Genomic DNA, 17597 nt, shown 5'->3' on the forward strand with positions numbered 1-17597 from the left:
AACTCGGGCATGAGCCCTGACCAGGAATCGAACCGTGACCTGGTTCATAGGTCGATGCTCAATCACTGAGCCACACCGGCAGGCCAATCTTACCGGCTTTAAACGACACACATGCACTCTTACAGGGCTTACACGGGGGGAATGAATCCGGGGCTCAGGCCAGGCGTGGGCAGGGCTGGCTCCCCTGGAGGCCTCGGGGGGAATCGGCTCCCACACCTGTTCCAGCGGCCCCTTCCCCTTCAGAGCCAGAGGCGGAGCATCTGCTGCCGCTGGTCCGGCTTCCCCTGCCTTGGGAAGGACAGCTCTAATTATAGCCACTTCCCTTTCCTGGTGGCGCAGGGACGCCCCTCTCAAAACCCTTAACTCCGCCTGCCAGCCCCTTTATGGAGGAATAAATTCACAGGTGGGGCAGTGGGACGAGGGGCTCCCTGGGGGCATTCCGCGGCCTGCCCCACCTGGGGAGCTCTGCCCACTGGGCTTCCCAGCCTCAGTGGGGCTGGGCTACGGCGGGTGTGTCTGGGCGTCTGAAATCTTGCCGTGTCCAGTTGTGTGTGTGTGCACGCACGCACAGGCTTCCCTGGCAGCTCCCGGCCACCTCAGGGACCTGGTTTCTGCCCCCAAGGCAGACGGTGGCTGCTGGGAGGGGAGAGGGCCTGGGTCTTTGGTCCCAGGGGCCCCGGGAGAGGTTCCCTGGGGCTGAGGACTCAGCGGGGGATGCAGGGGTGAGGAGAGGACCCGGGTCGACGGCGGGTTCAGCCACTGACCTGGCACTGTCCTTTCTCCTGTGGGCACAGCCCGGGAGAGGGCTCTGGGCTGTCCATCCCTGCAGAAGGGGCCCCGCCCTGCCTCCCCCAGCAGAAGGCCTCTGCGTTCACTCATCACCACTCAGAACCTCTCTGTCCAGCTGAGGGCTGGGCAGCCACAGCTTCAACAAACAGAGCACCTACTGTGTGCTGGGCACTGGGTGGGCCCTGGGATGCAGGCAGAAGCCCACGTGCCAGCAGGGCAGTAAGACTATATAATAGACGATGCAAAAGCAAGAGATGGCACGTGAATCGGTAAAAACTTACAAAAAAGAAAAACAGCCAGAAAAGGGGCTCGGCCCAGGATGAAGGTTTACCCACAGGGCGGGGAGGCCCCACCGAGAGGCCGACGTGTGAGTGGAGACGTGAGGGGGGCGATGGGGGCGATGGAGGCGACGGAGGATCTGAGAGAAGAGCTTCGGGCAGAGGGAACCGGACGTTCACAGGCCCGGGCGGGAGCGTCACAGGTGTGGCCGGGCCAGCACGGGGAGGCCGGGTGGTGGGGACTGGTCAGGGAGGCAGGTCCTACAGGGCCTTGGCCATGATGTGGGTGTGGCTTTGGCTCCAGAACGGGTCCTGGAGGGGCCTGAGCCGAGGAGGGGCCTCCTGTGACCTGGGGCCACGGGAACAGGCGTGGGCGTGAGCACAGAAGCCGGCCACCCGTGAAGAGGGGCTGATGGTGCTGGTCTAGGCAAGAGATGGCGGGCGACGGGCAGGTGCTGGTGGACCTGAAGTGGAGCCCAAGGGCCTGGCTGGGGGGCTGGGGCCCCTGAGGCTCGGGGCCGAGGAGCCTGGAAGAGCCGGCGTGGGAGGCCAAGCCAGGCGGTCCGGCTGGCCCAGCCATGGGGTTGTGCTCTGAGCGGCACCAGGATGTAGGGGACGCAGACGGGGAGGCCCTGCTCCTAGAGGGAGTAGCAGGCCGGGGGTGCAGCTGCAGCCTGGGGAGGCTCAGCTCCCCAACCCCAGGCCCCGAAGGGCTCTGGGGCGGGGCCACCAGGCCAGGAAGGGCAGGTGCAGGGAGGAGAGCGAGGGTGAGGGGGGAGGCCTGGCACGGTGTCGGCATGCCCGCCCGGTCTGGCACTGCCCCCAATGCTCGTTCCTCGGTGAGCGTCGCCTGGGCTTGGGCCCCGTGTCTCCCAGGACCCCCAGGAGACAGGTGTGAAGCCCAGGACGGACGGGTGGCCTTGTCGGGTCAGGCGGGGACGAGGAGGGGAGTGAAAGAGGAAGGAGCAGGCCTCCTGTCTGCCATCTGACTATGCAAATGGCCATGGCAGGGAGGGGGCTACGAGGTTGTGAAATTCTCACTTCCTCTGCTGGCAGCAGTCAGCGGGAAGGGACTGCCTAAGCGAGACCCTCTGGACAAGCCCCCTCTCCTAGTCATGGTAGGACCGTCGCCCTCTCTCCCCAAACCCCCGGGGAGGGGATAGCGGGGACCAGGGCCGGGGGGCCGGGTGGGGAGAGAGGTGGGCTTGGCAGCTACAGACAGTAGGGGACGCGCTGTCACCCACATGGCCCTGGGGCACTCCCTGGGCCCCGAGGACATCAGAGCAGAGCCCGTCTCCGAGCAGGAGGCCCCAACCCATTGCGTGGAGGAGGAGGCTGAGGCCGAGGGCTCGCTGTGGCCCAGGGGCTAAAGCCAAGCTGGGCGCCCAGGCCTGGCTCTGACCCGCAGCAGGTCCGGGGCTCCTGGGCACAGGGAAAGAGCTGGGCAGTGCCCACCGGTGCCCAGGCCCTGGACGGTCCCCGGCCTGGACCCCAGCGAGAGACCCTCATTCCTGCCTGGGTCTTGGCCAAAGGAAGAGGGAGGGGTTGGGGAGCAGCAGGCGGAGGGTGGAGGGGGCTCCTTGCTCAGGAGAGAAGAGAACTGGGCTGAGGACGGAGGAAGAGTGGGGGGAGCCTGGGGCCTGCGGGCACCTGCCCGGCTCTGGTGCAGCTGGGGTTTGGTTATGAGTGAAAGTCTAGACCATGAGTCTGGGTTCCGGGTCTCAGGAGCAGTTCTGCGTCAACGGCTGAGTCCCCGACCCAAGTCCAGGTTCCCCATGAGCCTTGGAGGCGGGAGGGGGGTGGGCAGACAGGCAGGAGCCTCCCTGGGGAGGGCTGGGGGGGACTCGGTGACCTGGGTGGGGAGGTGAAGCTGGGCTGGTACTCACACCGCCTGCCCCCGCTCCTCCCCCACAGGGCCCCTGCCATGGCGCCCCGCTGCCCCTGTCTCTCCTGGTTCAGGCCCAGGTGCTGGCCCTGGCCCTGGCCCAGGGCGCCCTGCCCGCCTTCCTGCCCTGTGAGTTCCAGGCCCCCAACTACATCAACTGCGAGTGGCTCTTCCTGACGTCCGTGCCGCACTTCCCGGCGTCCTCGCCCCGTGGGAACATCACGAAGCTCTCCCTGAGCTGCAACCGCATCCGCCACCTCCACAACTTCGACTTCGCCCACCTGCCCAGCCTGCGGAGTCTCAACCTCAAGTGGAACTGCCCGCCCAGCAGCCTCAGCATCATGCACTGGGCCTGCCACATGACCATCGAGCCCCGCACCTTCCTGGCCGTGCCCACCCTGGAGGAGCTGAACCTGAGCTACAACAACATCACCACCGTGCCCGCCCTGCCCCGCGCCCTCAGGACCCTGTCCCTGAGCCGCACCAACATCCTGGTCATTGACGCCACCAGCTTCAGGGGCCTGCACGCCCTGACAAACCTGTACATGGACGGCAACTGCTACTACCAGAACCCCTGCGGCCGGGCCGTGCAGGTGGCCCCGGGCGCCCTCCTCGGCCTGCACAACCTCACCCACCTGTCGCTCAAGTACAACAACCTCACGGCGGTGCCCCGCGGCCTGCCCCCCGGCCTGAAAACCCTGCTGCTGTCCTACAACCGCATCGTCTCCCTGGGGCCTGCGGACCTGGCCAACTTCACCGCCCTGCGCGTGCTGGACGTGGGCGGAAACTGCCGCCGGTGCGACCACGCCCGCAACCCCTGCGTGGAGTGCCCCCCGGGCTTCCCCAGGCTGCACCCCGACACCTTCCGCAACCTGAGCCACCTGGAAGGCCTGGTGCTGAGCGACAGTTCTCTCTCCAGCCTGGACACCCGCTGGTTCCGGGGCCTGGGCAACCTCTCCGTGCTGGACCTGAGCGAGAACTTCCTGTACGATTGCATCCAAAACACCACCGCCTTGCAGGGCCTGAGGAAGCTGCGCAAACTCAACCTGTCCTTCAACTACCACAAGGGGGTGTCCTACGCCCACATGAACCTGGCGCCCTCCTTCGGGCGGCTGCGCGCCCTGGAGGTCCTGGACATGACCGGCATCTTCTTCCGCGAGCTCAGCGAGCGCACGCTCCGGCCGCTGGCCCGCCTGCCCCTGCTGAAGACCCTCAAGCTCCAGATGAACTTCATCAACCGGGCCCAGCTCAGCATCTTCCAGGCCTACCCCAGCCTGTGCCAGGTGGACCTGTCCAACAACCGCATCAGCGGGCCTCTGGGGCTGAATGCCTCCACGTGGAAGGCGGATGCTGGGGAGGCGAGCCGGCGGCCCTCGGGGCACCTCGCGCCAGATCCCAGGGACGCCCCCAGCTCTGAGGACTTCATGCTAAACTGCAAGAACCTCAGCTTCACCTTGGACCTGTCGCGGAACAACCTGGTGACGATCGAGCCGGAGATGTTCGCCGGGCTGTCGCGCCTCCAGTGCCTACGCCTGAGCTACAACAGCATCTCGCAGGTCAACGGCTCCCAGTTCGTGCTGCTGACCAGCCTGCAGGTGCTGGACCTGTCCTACAACAAGCTGGACCTGTACCACGGCCGCTCGTTCACGGAGCTGCCCTGCCTGCGGGCCCTGGACCTCAGCTACAACAGCCAGGCCTTCAGCATGCAGGGCATGGGCCACAACTTCAGCTTCGTGGACCAGCTGCCCGGCCTGCGCTACCTCAGCCTGGCCCACAACGCCATCCACAGCCGCGTGTCCCCGGAGCTCCGCAGCGCCTCGCTCAGGGCCCTGGACTTCAGCGGCAACGCCCTGAACCGCATGTGGAACGAGGGAGACCTCTACCTCCGCTTCTTCCAGGGCCTGAGCCAGCTGGTCAGCCTGGACCTGTCCCGGAACCACCTGCACGCCGTCCTGCCGCGCAACCTGGGCTACCTCCCCCGGAGCCTGCAGCAGCTGCGGCTCCAGGACAACTACTTGGCCTTCTTCAACTGGAGCAGCCTGACCCTCCTGCCCCGGCTGGAGAGCCTGGACCTGGCGGGGAACCAGCTGAAGGCCCTGACCAACGGCAGCCTCCCCGCGGACAGCAGGCTCCAGAGGCTGGACGTCAGCCGCAACCGCATCAACTTCGTGGCCCTCGGCTTCTTCGCTCCGGCCACGCGGCTGCAAGAGCTCAACCTCAGCCACAACGCCCTCCGGACGCTGGACCCCTCGTGGTTTGGCGCCCGGGTGGCGGCCGCCCTGAAGGTCCTGGATGTGAGCGCCAACCCCCTGCACTGCGCCTGCGGGGCGGTCTTCGTGGAATTCCTGCTGCAGGTGCAGGCGGCCGTGCCCGGGCTGGCCAGCCAGGTCAAGTGCGGCAGCCCGGGCCAGCTGCAGGGCCGCAGCATCTTCGCGCAGGACCTGCGCCTCTGCCTGGACGAGGCCCTGTCCTGGGACTGCTTCGGCCTCTCGCTGCTGGCGGTGGCGCTGGCGTGGCCGTGCCGCTGCTGCAGCACCTGTGCGGCTGGGACCTCTGGTACTGCTTCCACCTGGGCTTGGCCTGCTGCCCGGCGCGGGCAACGGCGGGGCGCGGATGCCCTGTCCTACGACGCCTTCGTGGTCTTCGACAAGACGCATGCCGCCGTGGCCGACTGGGTGTACAACGAGCTGCGGGTGCGGCTGGAGGAGCGCCGCGGGCGCCGGGCGCTGCGCCTGTGCCTGGAGGAGCGGGACTGGCTGCCCGGCAAGACGCTCTTCGAGAACCTGTGGGCCTCGGTCTACAGCAGCCGCAAGACGCTGTTCGTGCTGGCCCACCAGGACACAGTCAGGGGCCTCGTGCGCGCCAGCTTCCTGCTGGCCCAGCAGCGCCTGCTGGAGGACCCGCAAGGACGTGGTGGTGCTGGCCATCTGGAGCCCCGACGCCCACCGCTCCCGCTACGTGCAGCTCCGCCAGCGCCTCTGCCGCCGGAGCGTCCTCCTCTGGCCCCAACAGCCCAGCGGCCAGAGCAGCTTCTGGGCCCAGCTGGGCGTGGCCCTGACCAGGGACAACCACCATTTCTACAACCGAAACTTCTGCCGGGGCCCCACCACGGCCGAGTAGGGGCGGGGAGAAGTGGGGGGGCAGCCAGCACACCCAGCCCCGCCTTCGCCGTGCCCTCTGCCTGGGATGCCCCAGCCTGCCTCGTTCTGCAGAGGGGCCGAGGCCCCTGGCATACAGCAGGCACTCAATAAATGCTCCTGGCAGGCCCCCGGCTACTGGTTACGCTGAGCTCCGGAGGTGTGAATGGGAGGAAAGAAGGGGGAATTCCCGGGCCTCCTAAAGGGAAGAGGGACTAGAGGCGATTGGGGGTCTGCAGGGGAGGGAAGCTGCCGAGGGGTTGTGTTGCGGGGGGGGGGCGGTTCTGCAGAAGGTCACGGAATGTGGTCTTTTTTTAAAAAAAAATGGAACGCTTCATGAATTTGCGTGTCATCCTTGCACAGGGACCATGCTAATCTGCTCTGTATCCTTCGGATTTCAGTATGTGTGCTGCCGAAGTGGGCACGGGAGCGTGGTCTTGGTCTTCCCAGGAGCAGGCTGGGCCCCCTCCTCTGCATCCCAGCAGTGCCAGCCACCTCGGTGGTATATTGGCCTCAGGGTCTGTCTCCCTCGCCTGCTTCATTTCTTGCCCCCAGCAGTCCCGGCCCCAGGGGATGGATGGTGGGGAAAGCCCCGTGGTGAGTTCAGAGGGGCGACTGCGCCCTCTGCTGGCCATGCCTGTGCTGCGCCCGGCGTGGCTGCCCAGGTTGGGAGAGGAAGGCCGGCGGGTTATCCCGCAGCAGCAGCCCCAGGAGCAGGGAGCCACAGAGGGTTCCAGAGGGAGCTCACCGCCCACCCCTTTCTGCGTCCCCTGGAGCACGTCTGGGCCTCTGTTCTGGCACCAAGGGGACAGCGAGGTGAGCCTGTCAGCAAAGCTGGGCCCTCCCCGGACCCTGCCTCACAGCGGAGACCGAGAAGCAGCCACATGGGGTCAGAATGGAGTGTGCAGCGCGTGTGCACGTATGTGCATGTGTGTGTGCATGTGTGTGTGCATGTGCGTGCGTGTGCATGGGTGTGTGTGAATTTTGGGACACCACAGAGAGCCCCGACAGCCAGGGTCCCTACTGCGTGCACGCGAGAGCCGTGGGTCAGGTCAGGCCCAGAGCCATTGGGCGCTTCGTCCTGGGCCAGCTGCCTCCCCGTCCCCACAACCAAACCTGCGCTTTGGGCGCAGAGACGCAGGCCACCCGGCTGGGAGCCGGGCCCGGGCGGCAGAGTGGAACCAGCCTGACTGGCCCCGGCCAGCGTGGGTCTGCACGGCTGCTCAGGGCCCCACGGGGAAGGCTGAGCTGGCCGCAGCCTTGGCTAACCTTGCAGCCTGACTGTGGGCAGCCTGACTGACTGTGGGCAGCCCTGGGGTGGGCGGGCCGCTCTGCCCTCACAGCTGGGAGAGGAGGTAGACCACCCTCCTCTTTCTGACCCGGGCGCAGGGGCTGCTGCCTGGGCTGGTGCCCTGTTCTCCGCTTGCTGAAGGAGAAAGGAGGATCTGACCCACCCCCAGGAGCCCCACGGGGGCTCTGCCCTGTCCGGCGGCTGACACCTCAGCTCCCGGAGGAGCAGGTGAAGGCCAGCGGCCCGCACTCCCTGGGCTCTGGTCTGGGCCGGCGCCTGGGGGAAGAGGAAACAAGAACTGTCCTGCCCCAGGGCGGGCAGGCGGCTGGGGAGGCCCCTGCTGAGCGGCTCCGGGATCCGGGCAGGAAGCAGGCCCTGCCTGCGGGAAGCACAATTTGCCTGCCTCTCCGAACAGCTGAGTCTGCCCGCGGCCATCCCAGGTGGAACCTCCCCCCGCCCAGGCTCCCAGTGACCAGCTCTGCCAGGTGGGCAATCTTGGGCAGGTCTGAACTCCCATGTGGAGCCTCAGTTTGCTCATCTGTAAATGGGGCTGGCCACAGCGTGATCAGGATTCGTGGTAACGTGTGTGAAGGTCTGATGAACCTAGCAGGCCCTCCTGGGTCCTCATTACTAGGTAAGGGGCTCAGGTGGCTTTGCTATTTCCTCACTCCACCCAGAGATTGAGCCTCCCGAGCCAGGGACCCCCACCCCCACCCCCAGCACTGAACAGGGATCAGAGACAGGTGGTTGACTCAGAGGCACAGGGAGCCGGGAGCAGGGCCGGGCACCTGCAGACACAGGCGTGGCCTCCTAGGTTTTGCAACTGGGGAGCAGGGAGCACTAGACTTGCAGAGGTGTGGGCAGGAGACAGGAACCCTGAGAGGAAGTGCCACCTGCTAAGATTTGAAACTGCACCCCACCCTTCCCCTCCAGGGGAATGCCGGAGGCTTCTAAAGGTTCTTGGAAAACTTCCATGACGTCATTCGTGTTCACATGAGCTCTTTTTTCATTTCTTAAGCCTCACCTGCGGATATTTCCCGTTAATTTTTAGAGAGCGTGGAAGGGAGGGGGAGAGACGGAGAGAGCGAAACATCAATGTGAGAGAGACACATCCATTGGTTGCCTCGGAATTGAATCTGGGACCCTTCGGCCCGAGAACTGGAGCTCTAACCACTGAGCAATCCGGCGAGGGCCACAGGAGTTCTCAGGAGCTGAGCTTCTCATTGTCACGCGGGTCACAAATCCCAACCCTTCCGTGGGCCCCGCGGGCTCTGAGTCTTGTGAGGAGGACGCGGGTCTTGCTAAGCCTTCAGAGACCTGGGGGCCACGCCAGAGGACGAGTCCCACGGGAAGGAACCGGCCGGAGGGAGTGGCGGGCGTGGGACCGCGAGACCCTGGGAACACTGAGAGCTCCGTGGGGTGGCTTCCCGAGCAGAGAGAAATGCCTGCAGAGTCGCTATGCGGGGCCTGGCCTGGGTGTGCGGCTCCATCTGAGGGACCAGAGCGGGGCTGAGAGGTGCGTGTGTCCCCGCCCAGCCCTCGGGTGGGGCGCCAGCACAGCGCCCCTTTCCGGAGCCAAGAGCGGAGCCCAGCCGAGAGGTCCTTTGGCATCACCTGGCTATGGCATCACCTGGCCATGGCATCACCTGGCCATGGCATCACCTGGCCTCTTCCTCAGGCGGCTATGGAATCAGCTGCGTGAGGACGCGTGTAACTGAGTGCAGCTGGGGCCCCAGGGCCGTGCTCTGCAGGGAGGGACGTGATGTGACTCAGACTCAAAGCTCTCCGGCCCTCGCCGGTCCCCCCAAATTCGTATGTCGAAGCCCTAACCCCAGTGTGATGGCGTTTGCGGTGAGGCCTTTGGAGGGAGTTAGACGAGGGCGTGGAGCGGGACCCTCACGAGGGACAGTGGCCTCGCGAGAAGAGGCAGAGATCTCCCCGCCGCCCACGTGCGGAGGAGAGGCCGCGAGAATTCAATCCACAGCGAGAAGGCGGCCGCGGACAAGCCAGGAGAGCTCACCAGGAGCCGAGGGGGCCGCCCCGGGCCTGGGACCCCCAGCCTCCAGAACGGTGAGGAATCCGTGTCTGTGTTGAGTCTGTGTTCTGTCACAGCACGTGGGCCGAGGCTGCCCCCTCCATTCACTCGCACACGCTGGCTCAGTGCCTCCTCCGTGCAGTGCCGTGCCGGCCACCGGGGAGGGTCCCTGGGTGGTGACTGTGCCTGGAAGGCGCGTGGGTGGAGGCCAGGTGATGGCAGAACCCACGAGGCTTCCTGGGGTCCCAGCTGAGGACGGGGGCCGGGCCAGGTGTCCTCGGGCCCCTTGTCGCGTGTGGAGAGGCAGCCCCACCATGACCCGGGGTAGGAAACCCGGGCAGAGAAACAGTGGCTACCCCCAGTCCGGGCGCCAGAGACCCTCCTGGGGTTTTCAAAGCTCAGGGTGCCCGCCCACCGGTGTTGCAGAGGAAGAAATGAGGTGGGAGGGCGATGCGGCTGGGACCCCAGATCACCGTCAGCTGCGTGAGGAAGCGTGTCACTGAGGGCAGCCGGGACCCAGGACCGTGCTCTGCAGGGAGGGACATGATGTGATGCGATTCATACGCAAAGCTCTCGGGCCCCAGCTGGTTTGGCTCAGTGGATAGAGCGTCGGCCTACAGACCCAAAGGTCCTGGGTTCGATTCCGGTCAAGGTGCAGGCTCCTCCCCGGCCAGGTCCTGTCGGGGCTCGTGTAGGAGGCAACCGATCGATGTGTTTCTCTCACACCAATGTTTCGCTCTGTCTTTCCCCCTCTCTTCCACTCTCTCTAAAAATCAATGAAAAAATGTCCTTGGGTGAGGATTAACACGAAAACCACCACCACCACCAGGGAAGCTCTCAGGCAGCTCTGTGGGGTCGAGGCCGGGCAGGTGTCAGGATGGTGGCGGCGTGAGCCGTGGTAGCCGTGGGAGTGCCGGGGTGGCCTGGCCCCAGACGTATGTGGGAGGTGGAACCGGCCAAGAGCCTCACGTGAGGGACCCACTTCCACACAAGGTCAGAGTGACGGGCAGATGATAGTCAGATGGGGGAGGAGCGGCAGACCCAGGTGCCCTCTGACCTGGTGGCGCAGGTGTTGGACGGCTGGGGGAGACCATGTTGGGGGGCGGGCAGGGTTAAGTGCAGGTAGAGGAGGAGAATAGGAATCAGTGGCCTGGAAGCCCAGGGGAGAGAAGAGCTGAGGACAGCCACCTCCAATACCACTGGGAGAGCCCACGGCAGGCAAACGGACGGCCACAGCAGCGAGGCGCCGAGGGAGCGGCGCCATGGGGGACAGGGACCAAAGACCAAGGGGGGGACCAGCAGAAAAGGGCAGGGCCGCAGCTGGAAGGGACCCATCTTAATTGTCAGGGTGACGTTGGTTGGCTATCACTTTCGGGTGTGCACTGTGCCTCTGTGAACCCTGGTGCACGCTCACCACCCCAAGTCCCCGCTCCTTCGTCCTGGCTCCTCGTCACCTGGATCCAACGCCCCTCATCCTGCCCCCACCCTGGTACCCGCCGAGCTGCTGCGTTTCTCCTCTTGTTGCTTTACGTCCCTCAGTAAGTGGAACCATGTGGTTCTGGTCCTTTCCGTCCGACCTGATTAGCATGAAACTCTCCTGACGCGGGTAGTAGCACGCAGCAGTGCCGTGTTTTATGTGTTTCGTGGCTGTGTAATAGTCCGCTGTCTGTATGTCCATCTTCACCCACTCACTCCTCAGGTCAGGAGTTTGGTTACCCTAAGGCAGTGACAAAGTCTGATGCAGGCCACGGGGCTGAGCAGGATGGGGAGCAATTCATGGAGAAGACAGAGCTGGTCCCGGGAATGTGCAAGCAGCAGTGGGCCCAGGACAGGAGGGAAGGGGTCAGGGTGCGGAGCACAGCGTGGCCTCCAGCCCCTTTCCCAGGGAAGTGAGTGGAGGCAGCGGCTGAAGGGAAAGGGAAGCGGGCGGCTGCGGCGGGTCGCTGGGCGGCGCTGGCCCGTTAAGATTGGAGATGAGAAACTGCAAGTGAAATGTCAGAGCCGTGGGCTGCGGGGCATGAGTCACCACACAGCGGCTTTCAGAGGCAGCCGGGCTCGAGCCGACGGGAGGCCCCGCCGTTGCCGCAGGTTTGAAGCCGTTACCAGAGGATGTGTTTTCATACATTTTATAAATCTCAGCAACACACACCAAACTTCAAGGAAAAGAAAATGACTTTTTGAATCTGCAGCCAAACACAGGAGGACCCAGCACGTAAACAAGAATTTATTTTCAGGACTGTGCCTTCGCTATAGATTAAAATTTAATAATTTAGTCCACGCAGACAGACGACACTGGAGGCTATGTGGGAGGGACAGCGGGCAGCGGGCCGGGCTCAGGACACTCAGGCCTGCGCGGAGACCAGCTTGCTCAGGCCGGAGAAGTAGGATCGCTCGCGCTCGCTCATCGCCTCAAAGTGCAGCGGCCTCCTGCAGAAGTTGCACTCGGCCGAGGAATGTGGCTTCAGGTCCAGCCCCACGCGCTTCCACGTGGCCAGCAGACACTCTGTGAGCAGACAGTTAGGATTAGGAGGAATCTATACCCCAGAGAAAGGAAAAGAGCTCCATCCAAAAACTAGGACACAGATGTCCACAGCAGCGTTCTTTTCTTAAGAGTCAGAGAGTGGGACCTAAATGCCCATCAATTGACAGGCGAATGTGGTCCATCATTCAAGGAAGACGGCTTGGTAATAAAGAGAAACGGAGCCTGACTCCGCTACGGCCTGGAAGGGCCCTGCAAACACTGTGAGGAAGCCAGGCCACGGACCCAGTGACTCCAGCACAGGCAGTGGACGGGGTCACAGAGAAGGGGGAGTGGCCGCTAGTGGCTGTGGGTTTCTCTCTGGGGTGGTGAACATTCTGGAATCAGACAGCGGTGACGGCGCACAGTACCCTCCGACCCTCAGTTTCACTTCCCAGTATGTTACCTGTGGTCAACCGTGGCCTGAGAATATTACACGGGAAATCCCAGAAATAAGCAATTCATACGTTTTAAACTGCACACCCTTCTGAGTAGAGTGTTGAATCCCCACTCTTATCAGAGGGGTAGGTGTGGGGTGGCCAGGTGTGCAGCTGGCTCTGGGATCACACACCCTCAGGGAGGAGAGCGCGAAGCCAGATCAGGAGCCAGAACAGGCCCCGCCTTTGAGGCCTCTCCCCTCCCAGGACACCATCAACAAGGGGCAGTGGACCCCCTGGGGGACCAGCAGGCTCCCTCAGAGCTTCCGACACGACTCTGCAGCCTCTGAGTGACTCAAACACCCAGTGTCGTTCTGTTTGGGGCTACCTGAGCGCGCTGTGACTTGGTGCGCTCTGCGGGGGGCTGTCCGCACTCACCCAGGAAGTAGTCCATCATCTGGGGGGTGTGGTGCGGGGTGGGGGCGATCCGCAGCAGCTCCTCCCCCCGGGGCACCGTGGGGTAGTTGATGGCTTGCACGTAGATGTTGTGTCTGCTCATGAGCTCGTCACAGACCTCGGTGTTTTTAGCAGCATCTGCCACCTGTGTTGATGACAGGAGGTGAGGTCAGAGCAGATGGACTCCCTCTTAGTGGAGTGTCTAATGAGCCTGCACCGTGGGGCACAGGTTTGAGCAGCACGGCCAGCGGGGAGGCAGTGCACCGCCCGACCCCACACAGACCCGCACCATGAGGGGTGCTCTCAGTGGTCTCCCCAGGTGGGTGGGGCAGCGTCTACCACGGGTGTCGCCAGCTGGCCCACAGCAGATGTGCACACCTGGGGGGGAAGGCAGCGTGGGGCACGCCACTGCGTTAACTACACGACTCCCTGTGACACCAGCAGCGTTACTGAACAGGAAGCCACATGTCAAAGCTAGCGAGCTCTGGCTCCCGGGGTCAGGGCCAGTGCTCGGAGAAGGGACCACTGCTCTGTCCCGGCTGCCGCCGCCGCCCACCCAAGCTCAGGAGGCGAGAACCCAGCGTCTCAGCCCGGGGAGCACAGCCCCGCGGCCCACCCGCCGCCATTACCCGGACAGGGATGATGTGGCTGGGGCAGTGCACCACGGGCAGGCCGGCGTCCATGAGCATCTGCCGCAGCAGCTTGACGTTGCGCTGGTGCTGGCGGCGCAGCGCCCGCCCCTCGGCGCTCTTGAGGATGCGCACGGACTCCAGGGCCCCGGCCAGCAGCATGGGCGGCAGGGAGGTGGTGAAGATGAAGCCGGCCGCGTAGGAGCGCACGGTGTCGATCAAGGCGCTGGTGCTGGCGATGTACCCGCCCACGCAGCCGAAGGCCTTGCCTGCAAGGAGACGGAGACACAGGCTATCAGGCCACTAGGCAGCGGCCCTGGGTGCACAGCAGGGCGCCTGCTTCTACCTCCGTCATTGGGCCTAAGACTGAAGGAGAGGACGTCCACCCACCTCCCAAAGGGAGGAACTGAGGAAACCGGGAAAGGTCCTGCCCACAGTCCGTGCCACCCTGGCGCCCGCACAACACACTGCAGCCTGGCTCGCCGGCTCCCTGCCCTCCCCTGGGCGTGCGCTCTGGGACGACCTCTCCCTGTGAGCATCACCCTGGAGGTGGGACTGTCACCCAGCGAAGGCGTCATTGTTTTGGTGGGACCCGTATTATTTCCTACTTAAGTAAACACAAAACTGACAATCACCATTTATTTACCAGATAAACATGAAAACTCAGAACCCGTGGGGGTGGGGTGATCTGGGGCCAGCCTCATCCCCTAAGTCCCTTTATGTAACCTGTTCTCAGGTTTCAGGATCCCCAGCTCCTCCCCTGAGCCACCATTCACTCTGCTCTGTAATTAACATTCTTGCTGGGACCCCCTGCAGGGCTGGGTGGCTTAAGCTCTTCCTGGGAAATGCTTTCCCATCTCTCAGCTGAAGGAAGAGCTGCGGGTTAGGACGTGAACCAGGGCTTTCTCCGGGAGGGGGGCCCTGCTCGCCAGTCGGCCTGCCTAGGGTCTGCCTGGGTCGCCTGGGGTCCTTGCTCCTCCACGACTGCTACTTGGGCCTCCAAGTGCCTTACTAACTTGAAATCCTCAAATTTATGATTTACATTTCCATCTCTTCAGCGCCTCATCGGCAAAGAGAATGTCCACAGTAAATGCTTCCACGTGATTCCTTTACCTTCTCCACAGAACCAGAGGGAGGGGCTGTTCTCACTGTCCTACTGCCGACGCTGAGGCGTGGACGGCTAACTGCACCCGGGGTCACACAGCGACTGAGCTGTGCACACAGGACTTACACCGAGTCTGGCCCCAGGAGACCCTGCCTCTCGAGGAGGGGGAGCTGTGAGGTGACTGGTCCCCACGTGGCAGGCATGTGGCACAGAGCTCAGCACCACGACACCGAACCTCTGGTCCTACAGCCGCTCGAACACCAGCACTGGAATTCTAGTTCTCTGACCCAGGGGACAGTCGGAGGCGCACAGTGCAGGCTGCGGACGGTGGCGAGAGCCATGGCGGTCTGGATGGGCTCAGACACTTCTGTCGTTCCGGCCGTGAGATTTACTCTGAACCTGGAAGCCAGGCCTCCAGCTCCGAGGGGTTCTGCTAGGCTGCGCCAGCCCCTCACTGAGAAAACAAAAACTCACCCCAAAAGTGGCCCAGGCTTCCTACGCTCCCTGCCTGGCCCCGCCAGGCCAGCCCGTGGACTCGCTGGGACAGTGGTGCTCAATGCAGACTGCAGGGCGCACAGAGCACCTACCGAGCGTTCCAGAAATGATGTCCATCTTTGGCATAACTCCGTCCCGGTCGCCAATCCCTCCGCCTTGGGCCCCGTACAGCCCCACCGCATGGACCTCGTCCACGAAGGTGATCGCCCCGAACTCGTGGGCCACGTCACACAGCTCTTCCAGCGGGCACACCGCGCCTGCGGGGACACAGACCACGCTGAGGGCTTGCGCCTCCGCCTTCTGTCCCGGTGAGTCAGCCGGGACTAACGACATGTCCCAGGTATTATCATTAACACTTCCCTGTCTCCAGGTGGACTTGGGGTCTTAGAGCCGAGTAAAAGCCAGAGTAGGAACTCTACCTTTACCCAAATCTATCCAATGTCCACCAATCACAAACCCTAGCAGACAAGTCAAAGGAAAGAAATTACAAAGCCAAAATAAAGACACTTTTAAAGAGTTCAAAAAAAAGACAAGAAGGAAGAGTTCAAGCCAGTCCTTCAGTTCAGGTTGCAGACTGGCCCTGCGCAGACTCACCGTCCATGGAGTGGACGGTTTCGAACGCCACGATCTTGGGGACCTGGGGGTCGGACCTCTGCAGCAGCTCCCTGAGGTGACCGACGTCATTGTGGCGGAAGACGTACTTGGGCACCCGGCTGTTCCGAATCCCTTGGATCATGGAGGCGTGGTTCCCAGAATCAGAGTAAATCTCACAGCCTGACACAGACAAAAAATGTTTATTTATTGCCATCTGCACCGAAGACAAGTTACTTCCTAGTCAGTCAGGGACAACCGACTGCACAGAAAACGCTGCTTCCGCCCGGTAGGAGAAAGCCACTGCGAGCCTGTTTCTTCCTGCAAAATTCCTGACTAGGGCTTCTCCTTCGAGAAGGCCCACAGGCGCAGGTCGCCCGCAGCAGGCGATTAACCTGCTTTTAAATCTGGCTGCCTCACTCCAAACTCAGTCAAGAGAGAGCTACAAACAATTAGAATTTCCCACGGGATTTCCGTAGAACACAAAGCGCATCTGGAGCAATGAGCTTTGGACAAGCCCTTGTAATCTGACCCTTCGCTGGGGTCACCTTCGGCTGGAACTTAGAATGCGAGCCAGCACTCACGCCCAAATCAAGAACAAATGCCCCAGGCACGCCACTCCTCGTAACTGGTGCTAAGCCTCTTTGTTGTCAACATTCCTCTCACACTAACCCGCTGCCCGCAGGGGCCATGTTCCAAGACCCCCGGGGGAGCCGGAACCGCCGGCAGGACTGAGCCGCACAGTCCTGCTTCTCCTGGACGCACACACCTCCGCTCGAGTTTAATCCACACACTGAGCAATCTCAGGGGCAGAATTCTTCTTACAGACCTTAGCCACCTCACCATACAACTTTTATTCTTAAGAACTTTCCCCTCGTCACTTAAGGGAGCACTCCACGGCTGCTCTGGGCACGTCCGCATCGCCAGCAGCGCCCCTGCGCTTCGGGGCCGTTATTAGTAGGTAAGGGAGACCAACACAACACCACTATCATGACAGCGAATCTGATGACCGAGACGCCGCCGCTCAGTGACTAGCTGCAGGGAGCGGTGCAGCGGGAGACCTGGCCAGAGGGATGAGTCAGGGCCCAGGTGGGACGGAGCAGGACTCCGGAGATTGCATCACACAACTCAGAGTTACACCCAGTGGAAAACCTGTGAATCACTTGTTTCTGGAACTTTCCATGTAATAGTTTTGGACTGCAGCTGACCACGGGAAACGGAAACCACAGAAAGCAGGGACCGGGGCTCCCCTACCGGGCATCATCTTAGCCAGGGTGAAGAGGGTCGAGTCGTTGGCCACGAAGCAGGAAGAAAACAAGAGGGCCGCGTCTTTCCCGTGGAGGTCGGCCAGTTCCTGCTCCAGGTCCACGTGGAACTTGCTGGTTCCAGAGATGTTCCTCGTGCCCCCGGCGCCGGCACCATGCTGCTTCAAGGTGTCCCTTCAAAAGCAGGCGGACAGCACATAAGTCCCTGCCTGTGAACACGACGCGACCGGTCCCCTCCGGGCCTAGGAGACAAACTCCTGTTCTGGGAACCCTCGCTGGGAACCTGGGCCCAGAACTCTCTACCAGCGTCGTCTCTAGATGCGGAGGGAGAAGGTCCCAAAGGTGAGGCTGCCTCCTGGGGTCACAGCGTTCGTCTAACTGTCCCCTAAGTATCAGGCTGCAGAGGGGCCCTGGACGTGGCTCCCTCAGCCTCTGCAGACCAGCCGCACGACGTCAGGACTAACCTCAGAGGGGCTCCCGGCAGCAAGCAGCTCTCCCTGGGCCACTGGCCACAGCAACCCTCCCGAAGGACTCGAATGAGATCGACGCCTTTTTTTTTTGTTTGTTTGTTTTTAATATATTTTATTGATTTTTTTACAGAGAGGAAGGGAGAGGGATAGAGAGTTAGAAACATCAATGAGAAACATCGATCAGCTGCCTCCTGCACACACTACTGAGTATGTGCGCGCAACCAAGGTACATGTCCTTGGACAAGACCGAACCCGGGAACCATGAGTCCGCAGGTG

The 17597-nt window shown here is 62.8% G+C and overlaps 2 protein-coding genes and 1 non-coding gene across 5 annotated transcripts; 1 reads left to right on the forward strand and 2 right to left on the reverse strand.

Moving 5' to 3' along the window:
• Positions 1 to 2311: 2311 nt before the first annotated feature.
• Positions 2312 to 6200, forward strand: TLR9 (toll like receptor 9). The gene is given in 5 exon segments (XM_023747280.1): positions 2312 to 2414; positions 2938 to 5460; positions 5463 to 5541; positions 5543 to 5852; positions 5854 to 6200. Coding segments are annotated over 5 exon segments (3234 nt in total). The 3' UTR covers positions 6073 to 6200.
• Positions 6201 to 6407: 207 nt separating this feature from the next.
• Positions 6408 to 6514, reverse strand: LOC111824036. The gene has a single exon (XR_002827144.1). It is a non-coding gene; the product is annotated as a U6 spliceosomal RNA (small nuclear RNA).
• Positions 6515 to 11617: 5103 nt separating this feature from the next.
• Positions 11618 to 17050, reverse strand: ALAS1 (5'-aminolevulinate synthase 1). 3 transcript variants are annotated; one of them, XM_014448433.2, is made up of 6 exons: positions 16841 to 17050; positions 15590 to 15769; positions 15088 to 15252; positions 13396 to 13664; positions 12749 to 12911; positions 11618 to 11918 (listed from the first exon to the last, which is right to left on the reverse strand). In XM_014448433.2, the coding sequence occupies exons 1-6, from the start codon at positions 16848 to 16850 to the stop codon at positions 11758 to 11760; spliced, it is 948 nt and encodes a 315-aa protein (XP_014303919.1). In that variant the 5' UTR covers positions 16851 to 17050; the 3' UTR covers positions 11618 to 11757. The 3 variants fall into 3 exon arrangements, with proteins under 3 accessions (XP_014303919.1, XP_023603047.1, XP_023603046.1); XM_023747279.1 differs by lacking the exon at positions 16841 to 17050 and adding an exon at positions 16356 to 16823; XM_023747278.1 differs by lacking the exon at positions 16841 to 17050 and adding an exon at positions 16215 to 16328.
• Between the last annotated feature and the right edge of the window lie 547 nt (positions 17051 to 17597).

This window comes from Myotis lucifugus, unplaced genomic scaffold (genome assembly GCF_000147115.1).
Source record: "Myotis lucifugus unplaced genomic scaffold, Myoluc2.0 scaffold_828, whole genome shotgun sequence".
Lineage (NCBI taxonomy): Eukaryota > Metazoa > Chordata > Mammalia > Chiroptera > Vespertilionidae > Myotis > Myotis lucifugus.

What these genes read in the sequence shown, in the direction of transcription:
- ALAS1 (XM_014448433.2), bottom strand. An exon ending in AACCGTCCACTCCATGGACG is followed by an intron (nt 15,253 to 15,589) that starts GTGAGTCTGCGC and finishes GTGTCCCCGCAG; the next exon opens with GCGCGGTGTGCCCGCTGGAA. An exon ending in GATGATGGACTACTTCCTGG is followed by an intron (nt 11,919 to 12,748) that starts GTGAGTGCGGAC and finishes GTCTGCTCACAG; the next exon opens with AGTGTCTGCTGGCCACGTGG.